Genomic DNA, 21249 nt, shown 5'->3' on the forward strand with positions numbered 1-21249 from the left:
TTGCACAATTCCTCACAAATTACCTGGAAGAACACAGTCTTCTCCACCCCTCTCAATCGGGATTCAGATCCAACCACAGCACAGAGACTTTACTAGTAACCCTACTAGACACAGCCCGACAGCACCTCTGCAAAGGCAGAAAGATGCTGATAATTCAACTCGATCTATCTGCAGCATTCGATCTGGTCGACCACACCATCCTACTACAGACACTAGAAGCCATAGGGATCTCAGGCAGGGTATACAATTGGTTCGAAGGATTCCTTAAATCTTATAGAGTAAAGTCAAACAATCTTAAATCAGAACCATGGTCCAACCCCTGTGGAGTTCCTCAAGGATCACCACTCTCACCTACTCTCTTCAACCTCTTCTTATCCTCCCTTGGGTCTACCCTAGACAATCTGAATGTAACTTCATTTAGCTATGCTGACGACATCACCATACTCCTACCCTTTGATGCTCCTGACCCAACTTCTACAGAAAAATTGGAAAAAACCCTTCATGCAGTGGAAAAATGGATGGCAGATAACAAATTGAAGCTGAACACTGACAAAACAAAATTTCTACTGCTTGAAAAGGATAAGAATCCCTCCATCACAGAACTAGAAATAAACGCCTCCAAATACCCTATACAACCTACCTTAAAACTCCTAGGAGTAACAATAGACAGATGCTGCACAATGCAGGCCCAAATCAACAAGACCACCCAGAAAGCATTTCTAACCATGCGCAATTTAAGAAAAATCAGAAAATTCTTCGACAAAGAGCAATATAGGCTAGTAGTCCAATCCCTAGTACTAGGTCTATTGGACTACTGCAACATACTCTATCTGCCTTGCCCTGCAACAATGATAAAACAACTACAGACAATTCAAAACACTGATTAATCTACTCACTGAGAAAATTTGACCACGTCACCGCGGCCTACCTGGACTCACACTGGTTACCAATACAAGCACAAATTCAATTCAAACTATACTGTCTATTATTCAAAGCAATAAAGGGCACAGCCCCCAATTACCTAAACAACCGCCTGTACCAAAACGCCACCACTAGGCAAAGAAGAATTAAGACCCCTTTTACCTACCTCCCACTCAAAGGCACCCAGCGCAAGAAGATATTTGACAGTCTGCTGGCGACGCATGCAGCGAAACTGGACCACACTATCTCCAACCTGCTGATAACAACAAACGACTACAAATATTTTCGCAAAGAAATCAAAACCCACCTATTCAAAAAATTTATACAGATGGCTTAACCCCAACCGGACCCCCCTCAACACAACTCCCCCCTCCTCCCCCTTCACCAGTTCCCTTCTCTTTAGCATCAAGCATGTCAACTGCTTCCCTAACGGTATATATACTGGATCTGCACTATTTCCTATTTGTACAGCATCTTGTAGCTCTTGAAATATACAGCTCCATTATTCTTGTAACTTCTCCTGGAAATGACCAGAATTCTCTCTGTAATTATCCTGGAAATGTCCAGTTGTCTCTTTTATAATCCGCCCAGAACTGCAAGGTTGAGGCGGAATAGAAATCAGTAATGTAATGTAATGCAATGTAATATGTGGAAATCGCAGGGAAATAAGATTTTTATGTATGTGATATGTAAACCGCATAGTTGTATGCGGTATATAAATTTTAAAATAAATAATAATAAATAAATAAACAACGCACATGAACAGAAAGCACCCAAGAACCAGTTAAACAGACTCTACATTATCAATTTCCTTTTTCTACAGGATTTCATTAGATTTCTAAAAGTTTAATCTAGTTAATAAAAGGCCTGAACAAAAAGGTGTGTCTTTTTAACATCTTTTTAAAATTCATTTTATCATCACACAATTGTAAAACTCCAGGCAATAAATTCCACATCTCTGGACCTGCAGTTGAAATTACAAATGTCCACGGTGTCATGTAATGCACTTCGCTCGCTCCCACTGTTTCCAGTTTCATCGCACCCTGGGATCACGGTCTGGTGTATATCTCTGCAATATTCGAGCCAAATAAAATCAATTAGATATCCCATGTGATCATTGCTCTTAAAATACGAGTATGATGTCTTTGTCTTCACAATGGTAGCTGGATTGGTCTGGCAGCGGGCGATGCAACCCAGAGATGGATCACAGAGATAGGAGCAGAGCCGGTAAAAACTATACTTGTTCCCCATATTTGAGGCCAGAAATCCTTTTATGATCCATGTTGACAGACTGCTTTGTTTCTGCAGTGCAGCTTTTTTCATTTCATTCTGTGTCTTTTAACATTTTGTTTTCTTTGACAGGAACAACTGTCTCAAGCTCTAAATGGTGTCTCAGACAAAGCGAAGGAAGCCAAAGACTTTCTGGTCCAACTGAAAAATATATTGCAGCAGATACAGGTAACTTTATAGCAGAGCTTCTCCCCTGATTCTAGTAATAGTAGATTTCATATAGCATGTGTGCAGTTATAAAATACAGTACTTTCATGTACATGCATAACTTAGGGGCCCTTTTACTAAGGCTTAGAGCGCACTGACAGACATTAGCATACGCTAAGTACCATGTGACCCATAGGTGTAAGATAGAACATGTAGCATCTCAAGGAACTGATAACTTAGCTAAATTGCAACCGGTCAGTTTTGATACAATTGAGAAGGTTTCCACTCAAGATGTTCCTGAGGGTGATATTTCCTTAAAAGATATTTGGCAAGTTGTTACCCGGACTGAGAATTTGCTTAAAGGGAAAGTAGCACAATTATGTACTTTTTCTAGTCAAGTTGTGCCTTCTATCTCTATATTACAAGATGATGTTACAAAAATTAAATTTGCTAGTGAGGAGATGCAAAATCAAGTGAAAATGCTTCAATCAGTTAGTATCTCAGCTGTGAAAGTCTGATTTTGCATCATAAACTGGAACAATTGGAAACTCATTTGTGTGTTAATAATCTATGCTTTTTAAATTTCTCTTGTTCACCTTTACTTTCAGCTGAAATATTGCTTAGAAAATATTTTAGGGAAATTTTAAAACTAGAAATATCTTAGTCAATAATGTATTTCAGAAGGTTATGTACCTGCCTTCATCACTAGCAATGTCAACTAGATGAGCAGTGGATGTAGCCCCAGCATTAGCAGCTGGGGAACTCACTGCCTTCTTAGAGGACATTCAAGATATAATTTCCAATCGTTCAACTTTGTTGGTAATTCTCTTGTCAGAAAGAGATAAATTGCTGGTTTTAAAGAATTACTTTAAATATAATAAGGGTGTGTTTTGCAGGCAGTCAATTCAAATTTTTCCAGATGTAACGAGTCACTCTGGAACATAGAAAACAGTTCTTGGCCCTGAAATCCAGGGTTTTGGCTATTGGAGCAACTTTTTTCCTGTGTTTTTCTTGTAGATGTATTTTACATTATCAGGGTAAACAATTTATATTTTTTGATCATTCTCATTTGGAGTAAATTTCTATTGGAACATGAAAAAAAGGGTAGTTAAAACAAAAACGTATCTAAAAGTTTATAGTTAGAATGCTAACTGGATTTCCATCAGGAATTATTTATTTTTAGTTTATCTTCGCAAATCTTTCCTTGATGTGAACTTTAGAATTGGTTTCTATCTGTTTGTAATATTTCTTGTAAAATATTTTTCACCAATATTATTATTTTCTTGTATATCTATAATTGATATGTATAATTGAAATTACTAAATAAAAAAACCCAAAACAACATGTATCATTTAGGGCTAAATTCTATAAAAGGCGTCCTGATTGTAGTCGGCAGTAGGTGTCCTACTGCTGTCTAACCAGCCAATCGAGACGCACGGTTTCTAAAAAAAAAAAAAGCAACCCGAGGCAGACCGTCTATCGTGGGTGCAGGGAGGCACCTAGGGTTGCTTAAGCTCGCCCAACGCTAGGCGTTGACTTGGTTTCACCCAGAAGTGGCCTTAGGTGAGCTTAAGCAACCCTAGGTTTCTCCCTAAGGCTGCGATAGGCACCTGAAATGTAGGCCAGGAAAATGCTGGCTTATATTTCAAATAGATGTGGCCATTAAGCTGATCGCGGCAAGGAACTCTCCCTAATGCGATCAGCTGAGTGGCCGCAATAGGGAACCCAGGAACCCTTCCACAAGTCAGCCAGTAGGAGGGATGCTCACTCCCTCCCGCTGCCACTCCCAAATCCCTCCACACTGTCTGAGGCAGGAGGGATGCCCACTCTCTCCTGCCGGAACCCCAGAAACAATCTCCAGCAGGAGGGATGCCCAATCCCTCCTGCCGCAAGCCCCAAAACAATCTTTATCAGGAGGGATGCCCACTTCATCCTGCCAACACCCCCCCCACAACATCCCTGGTAGGAGAGATGCCCACTCCCTCCTGCTGGCACCCCCCCCCATATCATTAAGGCCAGCCAGAGGGATGCCTAATCCCGCTGGCTGGCACCCCTACTAACATCCCCAGCAGAAGGATGCCAACTCTCTCCTGCTGGCACCCCCCCCCCCAAATACATGGGGAGTCTGGAGCCAAATTACATATAAGATAATTGTGTATATAAAAAAATTCATTTGTAGAGTGTTTTAGTTGACAGAATTGAATAAATGAAAAAGCAACAATAATAATTATCAAGTTTTCCATTATTATAGTGATTTGCTATCAATTTGTAGTAGATCCTTTAAAGACCAAATCTCTTTACTTTCAAGCATGCTGACAATTGTGAATAAAGACAACTATAATTATCTCAGCTGCTTCAGTTCTGGAAATGTTCTACATTTTTATCTGGGTATTTCCATATGGAGGGAATTGAAAACAGATATTGCCAAGTGGCAAATACAAAGGAGCAGAGACAGCTACAGGTCAGCGAACTATGAGAAGATATATTATCCAACAATGACCCAAAACAACTATGTTATCGTGGGTGTGCCTACGTCAGGGGTCATTCCATCACTGAGGGAATATGGAGATGGGGGGGGGTCATGTTTATATCCCTCCAGTGGTCATCTGGTTTGTTAGGTCTCCTTTCTGGCACTTATTCATTATTAAAACAGGTCTAGCCCCAAATGTCCAAATTGTGTCCTGGACGTATTCTTAAATGTTTGATTATGGCAGGAAAAACATCCAAGCCATATGCCCACCCACGTTCTATCCACACCACACCTCTAACAAGCCCTCTTGAGATTTAGATGAACTACTGATCAGCATAGATATCCATCTAGAAACTTTACTTCAAAAATAGCGAATTGGATGGGGTTGACAAGAAAAATGCCCATCTACCCCTTTATGCAACTTTTTGAACGTTTCTCTCTTGTGAAAAAGAGCCCCAAAGTATGATACTCCCTTTTCACCAATACAACCCTGCTGGAATTCTGCTACTGTTTGCTCTAAGAATGGTAAAATTAATATTGAAAATTTCTTATTTTTATAAGATCAAAACCACAATAAGCCTTTTAACCATCATGAAATCAAAAACATGATCTGCCTTTTGATCTGTCTTAGATTGATTAATGTTTTATAATTATGCAATATATCCTTTTTGTAATTAGCACATTCCAATATGTAAAATACTGATTCTACGTCTTACTGTTTTCTTCACGTGTTGATTTATGCATATTATGAGTAATATTTAAACTCTGGAATGTGTTGCCAGAGGATGTGGTAAGAGCGTATAGCGTAGCTGGTTTTAAGAAAGGTTTGCCTTAGTGCGCGCCTTTGTGAAGCGCCTGCAGTGAAGACCGTAGGGTTCTGAAGCTCACAAAACGGTGGTGAAATAAAAAAATTTAAACTAAAAAAAAAAACAAAACAACAAAAAAAACAACCCCCCACCAACTAAAGGTAATTATTTAGCTTGTTCCACTACCAATTAGTTGCGGTACCCAGTTAGACATAATCGTTAGACATAATTTGTTGGTATACCTTGTTATACTTGTTAAAATTGTTGGTATACTCACTATATTACATTGTAGGTATACACTGTTATACCTTGTTAAAATTGTTGGTACACCTATTATATTAAATTGTTGATATACATTGTTATACCTATTAGTCGGTATACTTAATTGTTAAAATAGTTGGTACACCTATTATATTAAATTGTTGATATGCATTGTTATACCTATTAGTCGGTATACTTAATTGTCGGTTATACTTAATTGTTGGAATATCTTGTAACAGTTGGTTATTCTCGAGTGTTGGAATACCTGTAATATTTTATTTGTTAATAGACATCTTGCACCATCCAGTTTAAACATCCATAAACACCAAGAACAAGTCCCAATACCCACTCACACAACTTACTCAAAATTCTTACACGAACCCTACTTATAGGCATAAGCATAGGCCCTTCAAAAAGACAGATAACACCAACAGAGCAAAGAACTTTAGTACTAACTCCCCAATCCATACACAAAAATGGCAACACGCACACCCAAACTCATCCTAGTCCTACTACTGCTCTCCCTTCTCATAGAAAAATGGAAAACAGCAGGATACCACACACATTCTATACCTATCCTCACAACAACACACAGACTGGTTCAACCCAATAGGAAACCCCAAACCCCCAGAACCCTGATACCTTGTCCTTCATCCAACCAAGAAAACATTCCCACAATCTGGGGAAAAAGACCACCAACAAAAACTAAGGCAAACACACAAAAACTTCATACACCATCTAGAACACTTATCAATACACTCACTACTCACTCTCCCACTAAATTCACAGCAATAAAATGCGCATATATGAATATACGATCTATCAACCCAAAGACAGAACTAATCAAAGACTGGCTGATCAAAGACAACCTAAGCTGCCTCTTCCTAGCCGAAACCTGGCTCACTTCCGACTCAGACCCTCGCATTACCGAATTCTGCCCAAACGGTTACAAACTAGAGCTAGTATGCAGAGAAAACAGAAGAGGTGGAGGTCTAGCAATCATTGTAAAAAACAACCTCAACATTAAAGTCCTTACCAAGCACTCCAACCCTCACCTAGACCTTCTAGCCTGCCAACTCTCTGACAACACTCTCACAGGAACTCTGAACTGCCTTCTATGCTATGTCACACCAGGAAAATGGAATACCTCTAAACAAGAACTTGAAGAATTTATCTTCCAGAATTCCCTCTCGTCCTCACACAACCTGATCCTAGGAGACATTAATCTCCACTTAGAAGATAATACCTCCAAACAAGTAATGGATATTCTTACATTCCTCAACACCCTATCATACCAAATATTCAACCCAGAACCCACGCATGAAAAGGGCCATCAACTCGATATTGCCGCTTACACATCTCCCAACCTCAACACACAAAACATCCATATCACCAACGGCTCATGACATCCTACCTTATGGTCCGACCACTACAAGTACACCTTCACCATCAACTGGGAGCATAATAGCATCAAACCTACTCCACGCAAATCAAGCTTCAAGTCCAGACAGAAAATCAAACCTAATACATTCTGGGACACAATAGACCCAGCAATAGACTTAAACAACCCCAAAGAATTCATAAACATCTGGCGTTCCACAAGTGAATCCACTTTGAACAAACTAGCACCACTAAAAACAAAAAACAAAGTATGCAGACCATCTTACAAATGGTTTGACGCCGAACTCCTACACCTAAAAAGGCAATGCAGACAATTAGAAAGGACATGGAAAAAACAGAAACAAGACCACAATAAAACAGAATGGAGATCCCAAATCAAACAATACAAAATCAAACTGAAGGATAAACGCAAAGACTACTACTCCAAACTCATTGGCACCGAAAAACCGGACACCAAAAAACTTTTCAGCATTGTAAAAAACCTCACTGATACCAAACCCTTCCTCGCCACCCAAGGAACCCAGACTCCACAGCTTCTCAACTAGCGGACCACTTCAAAAATAAAATCACCACAATCAGATCCACATTCAATAACTCTCAAAGCATCATAGAAGAGATACTAATAAATCCCACAATAGACGAAGCCATCTCAGCAGATAGGACCTGGAACAACTTCCCAACGACACAATGGTCAGACCTCAACCGACTGTACAAAAAATACAGCAAATCTTCTTGTGATCTGAACAACTGTCCTCCCTATCTACTAGCCACAGCGTCCACTAAATTCATAGCAGGTCTCACGCTATGGCTGCAAACCACCCTCAGGGAAGGTCAGTTCCCTCAGGATCTTGGTGAAATCATAATCACTCCCATACTAAAATATTTCAAAAGACCAATAGACAACCCAACAAACTACAGACCAATCGCTTCTATCCCACTATATGTCAAACTCATAGAGGGTATAGTAGCACAATATCTCACCAGTTACCTAGAAGACCACCACATTCTGCATTCAACTCAATCTGGTTTCAGAGCTAATCACAGCACAGAAACACTACTGGTATCTTTATTAGATATAGCCAGACAGCACCTCAGCAAAGGAAACAAGTTACTAGTCATCCAACTCGATCTTTCAGTAGCATTCAACTTAGTTGACAATCCAATACTACTCCAGACACTAGATGCCATAGGAATATCAGGTAAAGTCCACAACTGGTTCCAAGGATTCCTTAAAAATAGATCATACAGAGTTAAGTCAAAGGATCTTCTATCCGACCCCTGGACAAACCCATGCGGAGTACCACAAGGATCCCCTCTTTCGCCCATACTTTTCAACCTCTTCATAGCTTCCTTAGGCACTGCCCTAGACGCCCTAAATATAACATCTTTCAGCTACGCGGATGACATAACCATCCTACTCCCCTTCGACATCCAAGACCCCATCTCCAACGGATGCCTGAAAACAACACTGGAAACTGTAGAAAAATGGATGAAGAACCATAAGCTGAAACTGAATGCAGAGAAAACCAAATTCCTACTACTAGAGAAGGAACAAAAACCATCCCTAACAGAACTGGAAGTAAACGCAACCAAATATCCAATACAGAGCACTCTCAAAATTCTAGGAATACAATTAGACAGATGCTGCACAATGCAGACACAAATCCACAAAATCATACAAAAAGCATTCTTCACCATGCGAAACCTAAGAAAAATAAGAAAATTCCTTACCAAAGAACACTACAAGCTCATTGTTCAATCCCTCATACTTAGTACCTTAGATTACTGCAACAGCCTCTATCTACCTTGCCCAAACAACATGATAAAACAACTACAGACTGTTCAAAACACAGCCATCAGACTCATCTACTCACTTAGCAAATTTGACCACATCACTCCCGCCTATGTAGACGCGCACTGGCTTCCGATAAAAGCAAGAACTCAATTCAAATTCTATTGTCTACTATTTAAAGTAACCCATGGTACTGCCCCCAGCTACCTAAACAACCGCCTACACTGCTACCACTCACCCAGATCAAGGAGAACTCAGAACCTATTCACCTTCCCTCCACATAATGGTACCCAACGTAAGAAACTTTACGACAGCCTTCTGGCGACACAGGCAGCGAAAATTGACCACACCATCACCAAACTGATGATCGAGACAACAGACATCAAAGTGTTTCGAAAAGAAATCAAAACAGTTCTATTCAAAAAACACGTCCTTACTTACTAATCTCCTCCCACTCGTACATGCTTTCTCCCCCGTGAATAACACACTAGTCAATTCCTCGAATCATACCTACCAAAAAAATATCCAGACCGCTAAACAAGCATCTACCACATGTATCCAATAAATTTATCCCTTCAATGTTAGGTAATCCTCTTGAGTTACCTGAATATATTGTTATTATCCACTGTTTCCTGTAAGTACTTGAATCTTTACTATGTAATTCCATCGGATAACTTCAGATATCCTCTAATTTGTAACTCTCAACTGTATCATGTAATGTACTTGAATCTTTGTTATATAATTCTCTCGGTACCTGTAATGTACTTGAATCTTTGTTATATAATTCCATCGGATAACTTCGGATATCCTCTAATTTGTAACTCTCAACTGTATCATGTAATGTACTTGAATCTTTGTTATATAATTCTCTCGGTAATGTCCAGATATCTTCTTATTTGTAATCTGCTTAGAACCGCAAGGCACAAGCGGAATAGAAATCACTAATGTAATGTAATGTAATGTAATGTAATGTTTGGAGGAAAAGTCCATAGTCTGTTATTGAGAAAGACACGGGGGAAGCCACTGCTTGTCCTGTATCGGTAGCATGGAATATTGCTACACTTTGGGTTTTGGCCAGGTACTAGTGACCTGGATTGGCCACCGTGAGAACAGGCTACTGGGCTTGATGGACCATTGGTCTGACCCAGTAAGGTTGTTCTTATGTTCTTAAGTACTACTTATTCATCTAAATAAAATACATTTATTTTTTTGCAAGGACATTTTTGAAGCCTAATGACAAATGAAGTGTGTTGTGCAAAAACCTGATGAATCATAAGAATATAAGAATTGCCGCTGCTGGGTCAGACCAGTGGCCTATCGTGTCCAGCATTCCGTCACGCAGCGGCCCCCAGGTCAAAGACCAGTGCTCCAAATGAGTCCAGCCTAACCCGCGTTCGTTCCATTTTAGCAGGAACTTGTCCAACTTTGTCTTGAATCCCTGGAGGGTGTTTTCCCCTATAACAGACTCCAGAAGAGCATTCCAGTTTTCCACCACTCTCTGGGTGAAGAAGAACTTCCTTACGTTTATACGGAATCTATCCCCTTTCAACTTTAGAGAGTGTCCTCTCGTTCTCCCTACCTTGGAGAGGGTGAACAATCTGTCTTTATCTGCTAAGTCTATTCCCTTCAGTATTTTGAATGTTTCGATCCTGTCCCCTCTCAGTCTTCTCTTTTCAAGGGAGAAGAGGCCAAGTTTCTCCAGTCTCTCACTGTATGGCAACTCCTCCAGCCCGTCAACCATTTTAGTCGCTCTTCTCTGGACCCTTTCGAGTAGTACCATGTCCTTCTTCATGTACGGCGACTAGTGCTGGACACAGTACTCCAGGTGAGGGCACACCATGGCCCAGTACAGCGGCATGATAACCTTCTACGATCTGTTCGTGATCCCCTTCTTTATCATTCCTAGCATTCTGTTCGCCCTTTTCGCCACCAACACATTGCGAGGACGGCTTCATCGACTTGTCGATCAGAACTCCCAAGTCTCTTTTTTACTGGGAGATCTGTCCAAGTACCGCCCTGGACATCCTGTATTCGTGCATGAGATTTTTGGTACCGACATGCATTACTTTACACTTATCCATGTTGAACCTCATTTGTTATGTCGATGCCCATTTCTCGAGCTTGATTATGTCATGTTGCAGATCTTCACAATCCCCGTGTCTTCACTACTCTGAATAACTTTGTATCGTCTGCAAATTTAATCACCTCACTTGTTGTACCAATGTCCAGATCATTTATAAAGATGTTAAAGAGCACTGGTCCAAGCACCGAGCCCTGCGGCACTCTACTGGTGACGCTCTTCCAGTCTGAGTATTGTCCATTTACCCCCCACTCTCTGTTTCCTATGCTCCAGCCAGTTTTTAATCCACGTGAGTATTTCACCCTCAATTCCATGGCTCGTAATTTTCTGAAGTAGTTGTTCATGTGGAACCTTGTCGAACACCTTCTGAAAATCCAGATATACAATGTCGACCGGGTTACCCTTGTCTATCTGCCTGTTTACTCCCTTGAAGAAGTGCAGCAAGTTTGTCAAACAAGATCTGCCTTTGCTTGAAGCCATGCTGGCTGGTCCTCATCAGACTGTGTCCGTCAAGGTGATCAATGAAGCGGTCCTTTATCAGCGCCTCTACCATCTTTCCCAGTACCGAGGTTAGACTTGCCGATCTGTAGTTTCCTGGATCTCCCTTCAAACCTTTTTTGAAGATCGGCGTAACATTCGCCACCTTCCAGTCTTCCAGAATCTTTCCTGATTTGATTGACAGATTGGCTATTAGTTGAAGCTGTTCAGCTATGGTCCCTTTCAGTTCCTTGATGACCCTCGGATGGATGCCATCCAGTCCTGGGGATTTATTGCTCTTAAGCCTATCGATCTGCCTGCATACCTCTTCTAGACTTCAGGGACACACAAATTTTTTTTTTGTAGTGATGTATTCTTTCATAATGCTATTCATTATCTACTAATTTTTTGCTGGAAAATGTGTCAAGTTCTTCTAGTAGCCATTTGCAAAATTTTATTGTGTCTTTGGCTTTGTGCAAAATCATGTTAAATCTACAAGAAGTAGTTCCATGAGAAAAGAAATAAACCCTCCTTTTACAAAACCGTAGCGTGGTTTATCTTGCAGTAACAGCTCTGATGCTCATAGGAATTCTATGAGTGTCAGAACTGTGACCACTGTGGCCAGCGCTAAAAACCACGTTATGGTTTTGTAAAAGGGATGTAAAATAAGCTAATTTTCTAATATATTAATCACTTTGCATACAAAATATTTTTGTATCTGCTAACTACTGCTATAATTAATTTAGGGCTCCTTTTACTACACTGAGCACTGGCATAGTAAGGGGGGGGAGGGCAGTCTTCCCCAGGCGTGGTCTTTGTAAAGGGCGCAGACACCCGTCCTCTCTGCCCCCCTCATCGCACGCGTGCACCCCTTCCCTTCCCTCGTACCTCATTCATTTTTCCTGCGTGAGCAGCATTATGAACTTGCTGCCCACGTCAGTTTTGCCTCTCTCTGACATCATTTCCAGTGGGGCCTCACCAATAACTTGTACAGGGGCATCAACACCTCCCTTCTTCTGCTAGTTATGCCCCTCTCTTTGCAGCATTCTTGGGGCACCGCCTTGAGATCATTAGACACCATCACCCCAAGGTCTCTCTCTTGATCCGTGCATATCAGTCTCTCACCATCTAGCACAGTGTATCTCAAACTGTGTGCCAAGGCACACTAGTGTGCCTCCTGAGATTTCAGGTGTTCCATGGTACACTGGGCAGGAGGAGAGGTGCTGGCACCAGCTAACTGCTTACAGGATGTGCTTCTCATGGCGAGAGGCACGTCCTGTAGGCAATCAGTGGGTGCCAGCACCTATCCTTCTCTCTGGCCCTCTTCCCATCTGGCACCCCCCACTGGTGTCTCAGGGCATGCCAGGAGAGCCTTCACACACATGCGGTCGTTTACATGATGTCAACCCGGTGAAATCCACGCTCTTCCAGGTGCCTTGAGCCACAGCCACTACCTTTAGTGTGTCGTGGCATGAGAAAGTTTGTGAGCACATACTGCTCACTTGGATTTCTGCACTCCAAGTGCTTCACTTTGCACTTTTTTGCATTTAACTGCCAAACATGAGACCATCCTGCTAATTTTTGTAGATGACATAGGCAACAGGATGACATAGATATAGAATTAATAGGTGACATAGAGAATATCACCTTACGTGGGGATACAGTGTTATTAGGAGACTTCAATATGCCTGATGTGGATTGGAACACACTTTCCTCTGCATCAAGCAGCAGCAGGAGACTATTGAACTCTATGAAGGGAGCTAAACTGAGGCAACTGGTATTGGAGCCAACAAGGGAACAGGCAATACTGGACCTATTGCTTACCAATGACGAAAGTGTCACTGAGGTCTCAGTGGGAGATAAGTTGGCCTCCAGCGACCACAACATGATATGGTTCAAACTCAGGAAGGGTTTCGCCAAAACTAACACATCGACCAGGGTCCTTAGCTTCAAGAACGCCAACTTTGAGGGTATGAGGGATTTCATCCATCAAGCACTACAAAACCGAGCAGGAACAGATAACGTAGAGGAATTGTGGTCGACTCTGAAAACTACCATTCAGGAGGCGACCAATCGCTATATAAAATCAGTGAGTAAGCGGCGCAGGAACAATAAGCCACAATGGTTCTCAGCGGAGATCTCAGACCTCATAAAAGAGAAGAAAAAAGCGTTCATCTCCTACAAACATACAGGATCTCAGGACTCTAGAGAAGTCTATTTGACTAGGGCAAGAGCTGTCAAAACAGCAGTTAGAGAGGCCAAATTCCGAATGGAGGAAACTTTAGCAAAAACATCAAGAAGGGCGATAAATCCTTCTTCAGGTATATTAGCGACAGAAACCGCAGCACAAGCGTGATAGTACGCCTTAGGAAACCAGACGGGAACTTTGTAGAAGCAGACTCGGAAAAAGCTGAATTGTTAAATGAATACTTCTGTTCGGTCTTCACCTGTGAGGCGCCGGGTTCCGGCCCTCAGCTACAGAAAAAGGATGGCTCAGTGGACCCGTTTAGTAATTTCAAGTTTACAACAAGCAGTGTCTACTGTGAGCTGACTAAACTCAAGGTTAACAAAGCAATGGGGCCAGACAACCTACACCCCAGGGTGCTCAGGGAGTTAGGGGACGTCCTGGCGGAACCACTATCCGCTCTCTTCAATCTCTCCCTTAGTACAGGTAGAGTCCCGTTGGACTGGAAAACGGCTAACGTCATCCCACTCCATAAAAAAGGTTGCAGAACAGAGGCTGAGAACTACAGACCAGTGAGTCTCACATCTATAGTGAGCAAACTAATGGAAACCCTAATCAAACACCAATTAGATAAGATCCTGGATGAGGAGAATCTACGGGATCCCCGTCAACATGGATTTACCAAGGGGAAATCCTGCCAATCCAACTTGATCAGCTTCTTTGACTGGGTGACGGGGAAGCTTGATATTGGAGAGTCCTTGGACATTGTATACTTGGATTTCAGCAAAGCATTTGATAGTGTCCCACACCGCAGGTTGTTGTGCAAAATGAGTTCTATGGGATTAGGTAACACTTTGACAAAATGGGTTGGGGACTGGCTTGGTGGTAGGCTTCAGAGGTTGGTGGTGAACGGCACCCCCTCCGTAATGACGGCAGTGATCAGCGGGGTGCCTCAGGGCTCGGTCTTAGGCCCGATCCTTTTCAATATCTTTATAAGGGACCTGGCTGAGGGGCTTCGTGGTAAAATAACGTTATTCGCCGATGATGCCAAACTGTGTAATATAACAAGCAAGAGCACAACGGACAATATGAAACATGACCTACTCCTATTGGAGCAATGGTCAAAGACCTGGCAACTGAGTTTTAATGCCAAGAAATGCAAAGTCATGCACCTTGGCAGTCAAAATCTATGCGAGACTTACACCCTAAATGGCGAGATCCTAGCAAGGACGGTTGCAGAACGGGACCTAGGGGTGATCATCAATGAAGACATGAAGACTGCCAATCAAGTGGAACGGGCTTCATCTAAGGCTAGGCAGATCTTAGGATGTATACGTAGGAGTTTCGTCAGCCGTAAGCCTGAAGTCATTATGCCGTTGTATAGATCTATGGTGAGGCCCCATCTGGAATATTGCGTGCAATTCTGGAGGCCTCATTATCGCAAGGATGTACTGAGGCTTGAGTCAGTCCAGCGAATGGCCACCCGGATGGTCTCCGGACTCAAGGATCTCCCGTACGAGGAACGGCTGGACAAATTACGGCTATACTCACTCGAGGAACGCAGAGAGAGGGGAGACATGATCGAGACGTTCAAATACCTCACGGGCCGTATTGAGGTAGAAGAAGATATCTTCTTCTTCAGGGGTCCGACGGCAACAAGAGGACATCCATGGAAAATCAGGGGGGGGGGAAATTGCATGGCGACACCAGGAAATACTTTTTCACCGAAAGAGTGGTTGATCGCTGGAATAGACTTCCACTTCAGGTGATCGAGGCAAGCAGCGTGCCTGATTTTAAGAAGAAATGGGATCGTCACGTGGGATCTCTGCACAGAGTTAAATAGGGGAGGGTTATTAGGGTGGGCAGACTAGATGGGCCGCGGCCCTTATCTGCCGTCTTTTTCTATGTTTCTATGTTTCTATCCCTTCTCATATTGTCCACACCCACCAGGGAGTCCACTCTGTTGCAAATCTTGGTGTCATCCGCAAAAAGGCAAACTGCCTTCTAACCCTTCAGTAATATCGCTTACAAATATTTTGACTAGGCTCGGTCCCAGTACAGAACCCTGAGGCACTCCACTACTTACATTTCTATCCTCTGAGAAAACTCCATTAACTAACACCCTCTTCCGTCTGTCGGCCACTCAGATCTCAATTCAGTTCACCACTTTATGTCCTAATTGTAACCCACTGAGTTTATTTAAGAGCCACCTGTGAGGGCCCATGTCAAAAGCCCTACTGAAATCCAAGTAGACTACATCCAGCGCATGTCCATTATCCGATTCTTTGGTCACCCAGTCAAAGAAACCGATCAGACTCATTTGGCACAGTTTTCCTCTGGTGAAAGCCATGTTGCCTCACATCTTGTAACCCATTGGATTCTAGGACACTCACTGTCCTTTCCTTGAGCAGTGCCTTCATTATTTTTCCAATCACCGAAGTAAGGCTAACTGGCCTATAGTTTCCTGCCTCTTCTCTTTCTCCACTTTTGTGAAGAGGGACCACATCCGATCTTCTCCAATCTGCAATGTGATGTTAAATTATTAAATACCAGTAACACATAATTTCTAGAGCACACAATAAATCTTAGCCCAAAACGGTGGTCTCCAATGCGTGGCCTCCGGAGTAAACCATTGCAGCCTACAAACAATTGGCTGAAATGCTCTTCAAATTCTGTAATTGTGTTAACTTCAATCTTGCCCAGTAACTGCAAAGAATCTCTTGGCATGGTCTGGGAAAATAATCTTCACTGGAGAAAAAATGGGGACCTTTTACTAAGGGCTCCTTTTACGAAGCCGCGGTAGCAATTTAACACACATAATTGCGCGTGCTAAACCGCTGGACGTGCCAGCCACTACCGCCTCCTCTTGAGCAGGCGGTAGTTTTTCGGCTAGCGCAGGGGTAGCACGTGATTAAAAGTCACGCGCATTAAAGCTGCTACTGCTTAGGGCTTCGTAAAAGGAGCCCTAAGTTGCACTAGTGTTTCCACATTCATTATCTGCCCCTGACAAACCTCCTCCAAAATAAATAAATAAATACCACATGCTTAGCATGTGCCAAATGGCAGAACTATCCCAGAACACTTTAGCACATCTTGCATTAGGTCATTTCTCCTGTCTTAAGTGCGCATTGGCACTTAACACAGTGTAGTAAAAGGGCTGCATGTGTCATTTTGGCTGGCATCTTTTATTTTATTGAATTGATTTTTTTCCTTGCAGAGAGTGCTAAGAATGGGGGCTGTGTTTCACAGGAATCTTAAATTTGACAGAAATGCAAAATTAATTGTACTTGTATAATATTGTCCACTTTGGGACCGATTCTATATAAGTTGCCTAAAAAATCAGCATCGACTAGTGCAACACTAAGCACGGTTTTATAAAATTTAGGCGCACTATATAGAATTACCCATAGCACCGTCTAAGCAGCGTTAGGCATCACTAGCCATACTAACTTTTAGGCGTATTGTGTTTGTCAGGGCTTTCTTAGCCTAAATACATGTGCCTACATTAAGCGCACAATGGTATCTAAGTCAAAAATAGGTGCCTAACTACAAAACGTGGTTACGTTCTGCCCCCTAACCACGCCCAATTTTAGGTAGGCAATTTGGACAAGGTGTGTAACTTTTAGAGTATCATGCTTACTAGGTTAGGTGTCTGTCAATTAATTCCAATTAATATCAATTATGAGGTTTTAAGTGGCAATTAAGCCTATTAATCAATTAAGTTAGACACCTACATCGGCTAGGTGTACCGATGTAGGTGCCTAACTGTAGGTGGACTTTATAGAATTTGGTGGGTTTGTGAATACCGTAATTTTTTCTTTGGTTGCTGTCTTATCTGACCCATAGTCAGATGTTGATAGTATCTTTGTATGTATGTAACAAGGTCAAAACCAAGGAAATAATAATAATAATATAACAGTTTATATACCGCACGACCGTGAAGTTCTATGCGATTTACAATAATTAGAAGATGTTACAGTTTGAATGGATTTAGCAATGTTCTGCCGGTTAACATTGATTGAAAGATGCTACAAGTTGAGTGGATTTAACAAAGTTAGAAACTAGTGATTAACAACTCTAGGGATCAGTTATTGTAGGATGAGGTTAGTTGCCTAAGTGCTTTAGGAACAGATATGTTTATAGGCGTTTCCTAAATTCCCCATAAGTAGTAGACGTAAGCAATTGTTCTAGATCTTTACCCCATAATGCTGCCTGGTGGGAGAGGAGATGTTGATGATGTCTTTTGAATTTACAACCAGAGGGGAGACAAAATTTGAATGTGAACTTCTCTTATGTCTGTTGGCTGAGAAAGAGTAAAGGTCAGTTATGTATTTAGGGGCTAGACCGAATAGTACCTTGTAACAAGAAACAACCAAACTTGAACTTCACACGTGTCTCCATCAGCAGCCAATGCAGAAGTCAAACTTCTTCAACCCGAGGATCAGTCTGAAATAAAATCCCCACGGTGTGCAAACAGCAAGGAAGCAGTGGGGAAGGAACTGTGCGCATCAACCAGGGATAATATAAAATGTATGAATGAAATCAAGCTATATAAAATGTTGAAATCAAGCTATATAAAATGTAGAAAATAAATGGAAACAATCTATGTCGTGTTGAATCAAGATGTTGAGATCAGTCTATCTTGCAGATCCGACACGGTCCATGTTTCAGTTCTAAGATCCTGCCTCAGGGGTACAATAAGTATCCAGTAGATGGCAATCTAATCGCATAATAAGTAAAAAACGCTTGTAAATCATAAACAAACATACTAGTGTCTCTTCAGAATGCATTAAGAGATCTAGAACTGGCTTCCATTGGGGAATTGCACCAGAGAGTTCAACAGGAGTACTTTGAATTCAACAATAAAGCGAGTAGATTATTGGCTAATAAATTGAAAACCAGACTACTTGAAATAACAGACTGGCTAATGTAGAGGGCTTTAAACTAAATTTACTAGGGATGGGTATAAAATACCCCAAGGTAATATAATGAATATAAGGCATCAAATACAAAAGACAGGAGTGATAGCTGGATAGCTTTGTATATCAATGCCCGTAGTATGGGAAACAAAATTCCAGATCTAGAAGCTGTAATGGTAATAGTCTGTTATTAAGAAAGACATGGGGGAAGCCACTGCTTGCCCTAGATCAATAGCATGGAATGTTGCTACTCCTTGGGTTTTGGCCAGGTACTAGTGACCTGGATTGGCCACCGTGAGAACAGGCTACTGGGCTTGATGGACCATTGGTCTGACCCAGTAAGGCTATTCTTATATTAAAAGTGTTACCAGCGTTTCTGTCACATAAAAAGGTAGCACGGCAACCTATAACTAGTATCTTTGTTGCCAGGGCTGTAAGAATGTAATGTAACGTCTAACTTTTTCCTCAGGAAAATGGCTTGGATTATGAAGCATGCCTGGTGGCCCAGTGTGATGCGCTAGTTGATGCGCTAAACCGTCAAAAAGCAAAACTGCTCACCAAAGTAACAAAGGAACGGGAGCATAAATTCAAGGTGAGCAAGCTTATTGTGACCCTCTGGTGCTCTGAGATGGTTGCTGAGAAATCACACAAATATGAACACTTAAAACAGAACTGCAATGTTTTTCACGCCAGCTTTTACCATCGATAGCACATATGATAGCGATATGTTCTGATATGTTATGATGAGGTCTTCTGACTATTTATGCACTTGTTTTGACTATTGATGAACTTTTGTTTTGATCCAAGTAGACTACATCCAGCACATGTCCACTATCCAGTTCTTTGGTCACCCAGTCAAAGAAACCGATCAGATTCATTTGGCACAGTTTTCCTCTGGTGAAAGCTATGTTGCCTCAGATCTTGTAACCCATTGGATTCTAGGAAACTCACTGTCCTTTGCTTGAGCAGTGCCTACATTATTTTTCCAATCACCGAAGTAAGGCTAACTGGCCTATAGTTTCCTGCCTCTTCTCTGTCTCCACTTTTGTGAAGAGGGACCACATCCGAGCTTCTCCAAACTGCAATGTGATGTAAAATAATAAATACCAGTAACACATAATTTCTAGAGCACAAAATAAATCTCAGCCCAAAACGGTTTTATTAGATAAATATAGAGGGGCATAATCGAAAGGGACGTCTAAGTCCATTTACGTCCTTCTTGCAAGTCTTCCAAAGTAAAAAACAGCTTAAGACACTTTTTCGAAAAATGCGTCCAACTTTTTTTTCGTTTCGAAAATCATCTAACTATACGTCCTGCCGATCTGATCGTCCAAGCCACTAAATCGTCCATCTTTATACCACATTTTCGTCCAACTTTCCGTCCAAGTCCAAAACGCCTAGAACAAGCCCTGTTGGACGTGGGAGGAGTCTGCAAAGTGATGGACTGCACACCCAGACATGCCACCTAAATAGTGGGGTACCTTGCAGGGTACTGCTGTGAACTTCACAAAAAGGGTGCCATGTCGTCTCCTCCCTACAGCTCTCTTATAGGTTACGGTGATCCCCACAAACCACATTCAGAATCCCCTAGACCCACTTATCTACCACCCTAATAGCCCTTATGGCTGCAGGAGCCACTTATATGCCAGTACAAAAGGGTTTTGGGGGTGTGTAGGGGAGTGCACATGTTTAAGTATCAGTGCAGTGATTACAGGGGCTTATGGGCATGGATCCTCCTCTCCACGGGTTCCTAAGCCATCCCCAAGATGACTTAAGCCGCCTCTGTGCTGGACGACTAGGCTTTCTTATGCCTGGCGGCCAGGTGATGATGGTCTGGAGGCTGAATTTTAAAGATGTGATTAATATTTTTATGGGGTGGGGTGTCGGTGATTATTGGGGTAGTGTGTGGGGGTCTGTATTATGTGTTTTCAGTGCTTATCTGGTGACTTTAGGTGGGTTTTGTGACTTAGACCATGCTTTACATGGTCTAAGTCACAACGTCCAAGTTCCGTCAATCGTGAGCTGTATAACTTTCGGTTATACATGCTGTACAATTAAGCCTAAGCTGGCCCATGTCCCGCCCAACTCCTGCCCTCGACACTCCTCCCGAAACGCCCCGTTTAGCTTTGATCATTCAGCGGCACTATGAAGGCCTAGGTTGTTCAGAAATATGTCCAAAACCCGTTTTTAGTATCGGCAATTGGACGTACAGTGGAACCTTGGTTTACAAGCATAATTCGTTCCAGAAGCATGCTCGTAAACCAAATTGCTCGTATATCAAAGTAAGTTTCCCCATAGGAAGTAAGGGAAATTCGCTTTGATTGGTTCCACCTTTCCCCCTTCTCTAGCAGACAGCAAACAACTAGTTTTCGTGCCGACAGCCTTGCAAATTCACCAGATACAACCTCCACCCCTGCCACCTGCACTCTTCACTGTTCCTCTCCTCATTTTGAGCAGTCTCCCCTTTTCCTCTTGCTGAGTCTTGTTCCACACTTCCTCC

At 42.1% G+C, this 21249-nt stretch overlaps 1 protein-coding gene across 1 annotated transcript in view; it reads left to right on the top strand.

Moving 5' to 3' along the window:
- Positions 1-21249, top strand: part of TRIM67 (tripartite motif containing 67) — a 147484-nt gene that overhangs the window by 15353 nt on the left and 110882 nt on the right. Inside the window, exons 2-3 of the mRNA XM_033935520.1 lie at positions 2284-2379; positions 19219-19341. Coding sequence (XP_033791411.1) covers positions 2284-2379; positions 19219-19341 — 219 coding nt within the window. The remainder of the gene's footprint in view (positions 1-2283; positions 2380-19218; positions 19342-21249) is intronic.

This window comes from Geotrypetes seraphini, chromosome 3 (genome assembly GCF_902459505.1).
Source record: "Geotrypetes seraphini chromosome 3, aGeoSer1.1, whole genome shotgun sequence".
NCBI lineage: Eukaryota > Metazoa > Chordata > Amphibia > Gymnophiona > Dermophiidae > Geotrypetes > Geotrypetes seraphini.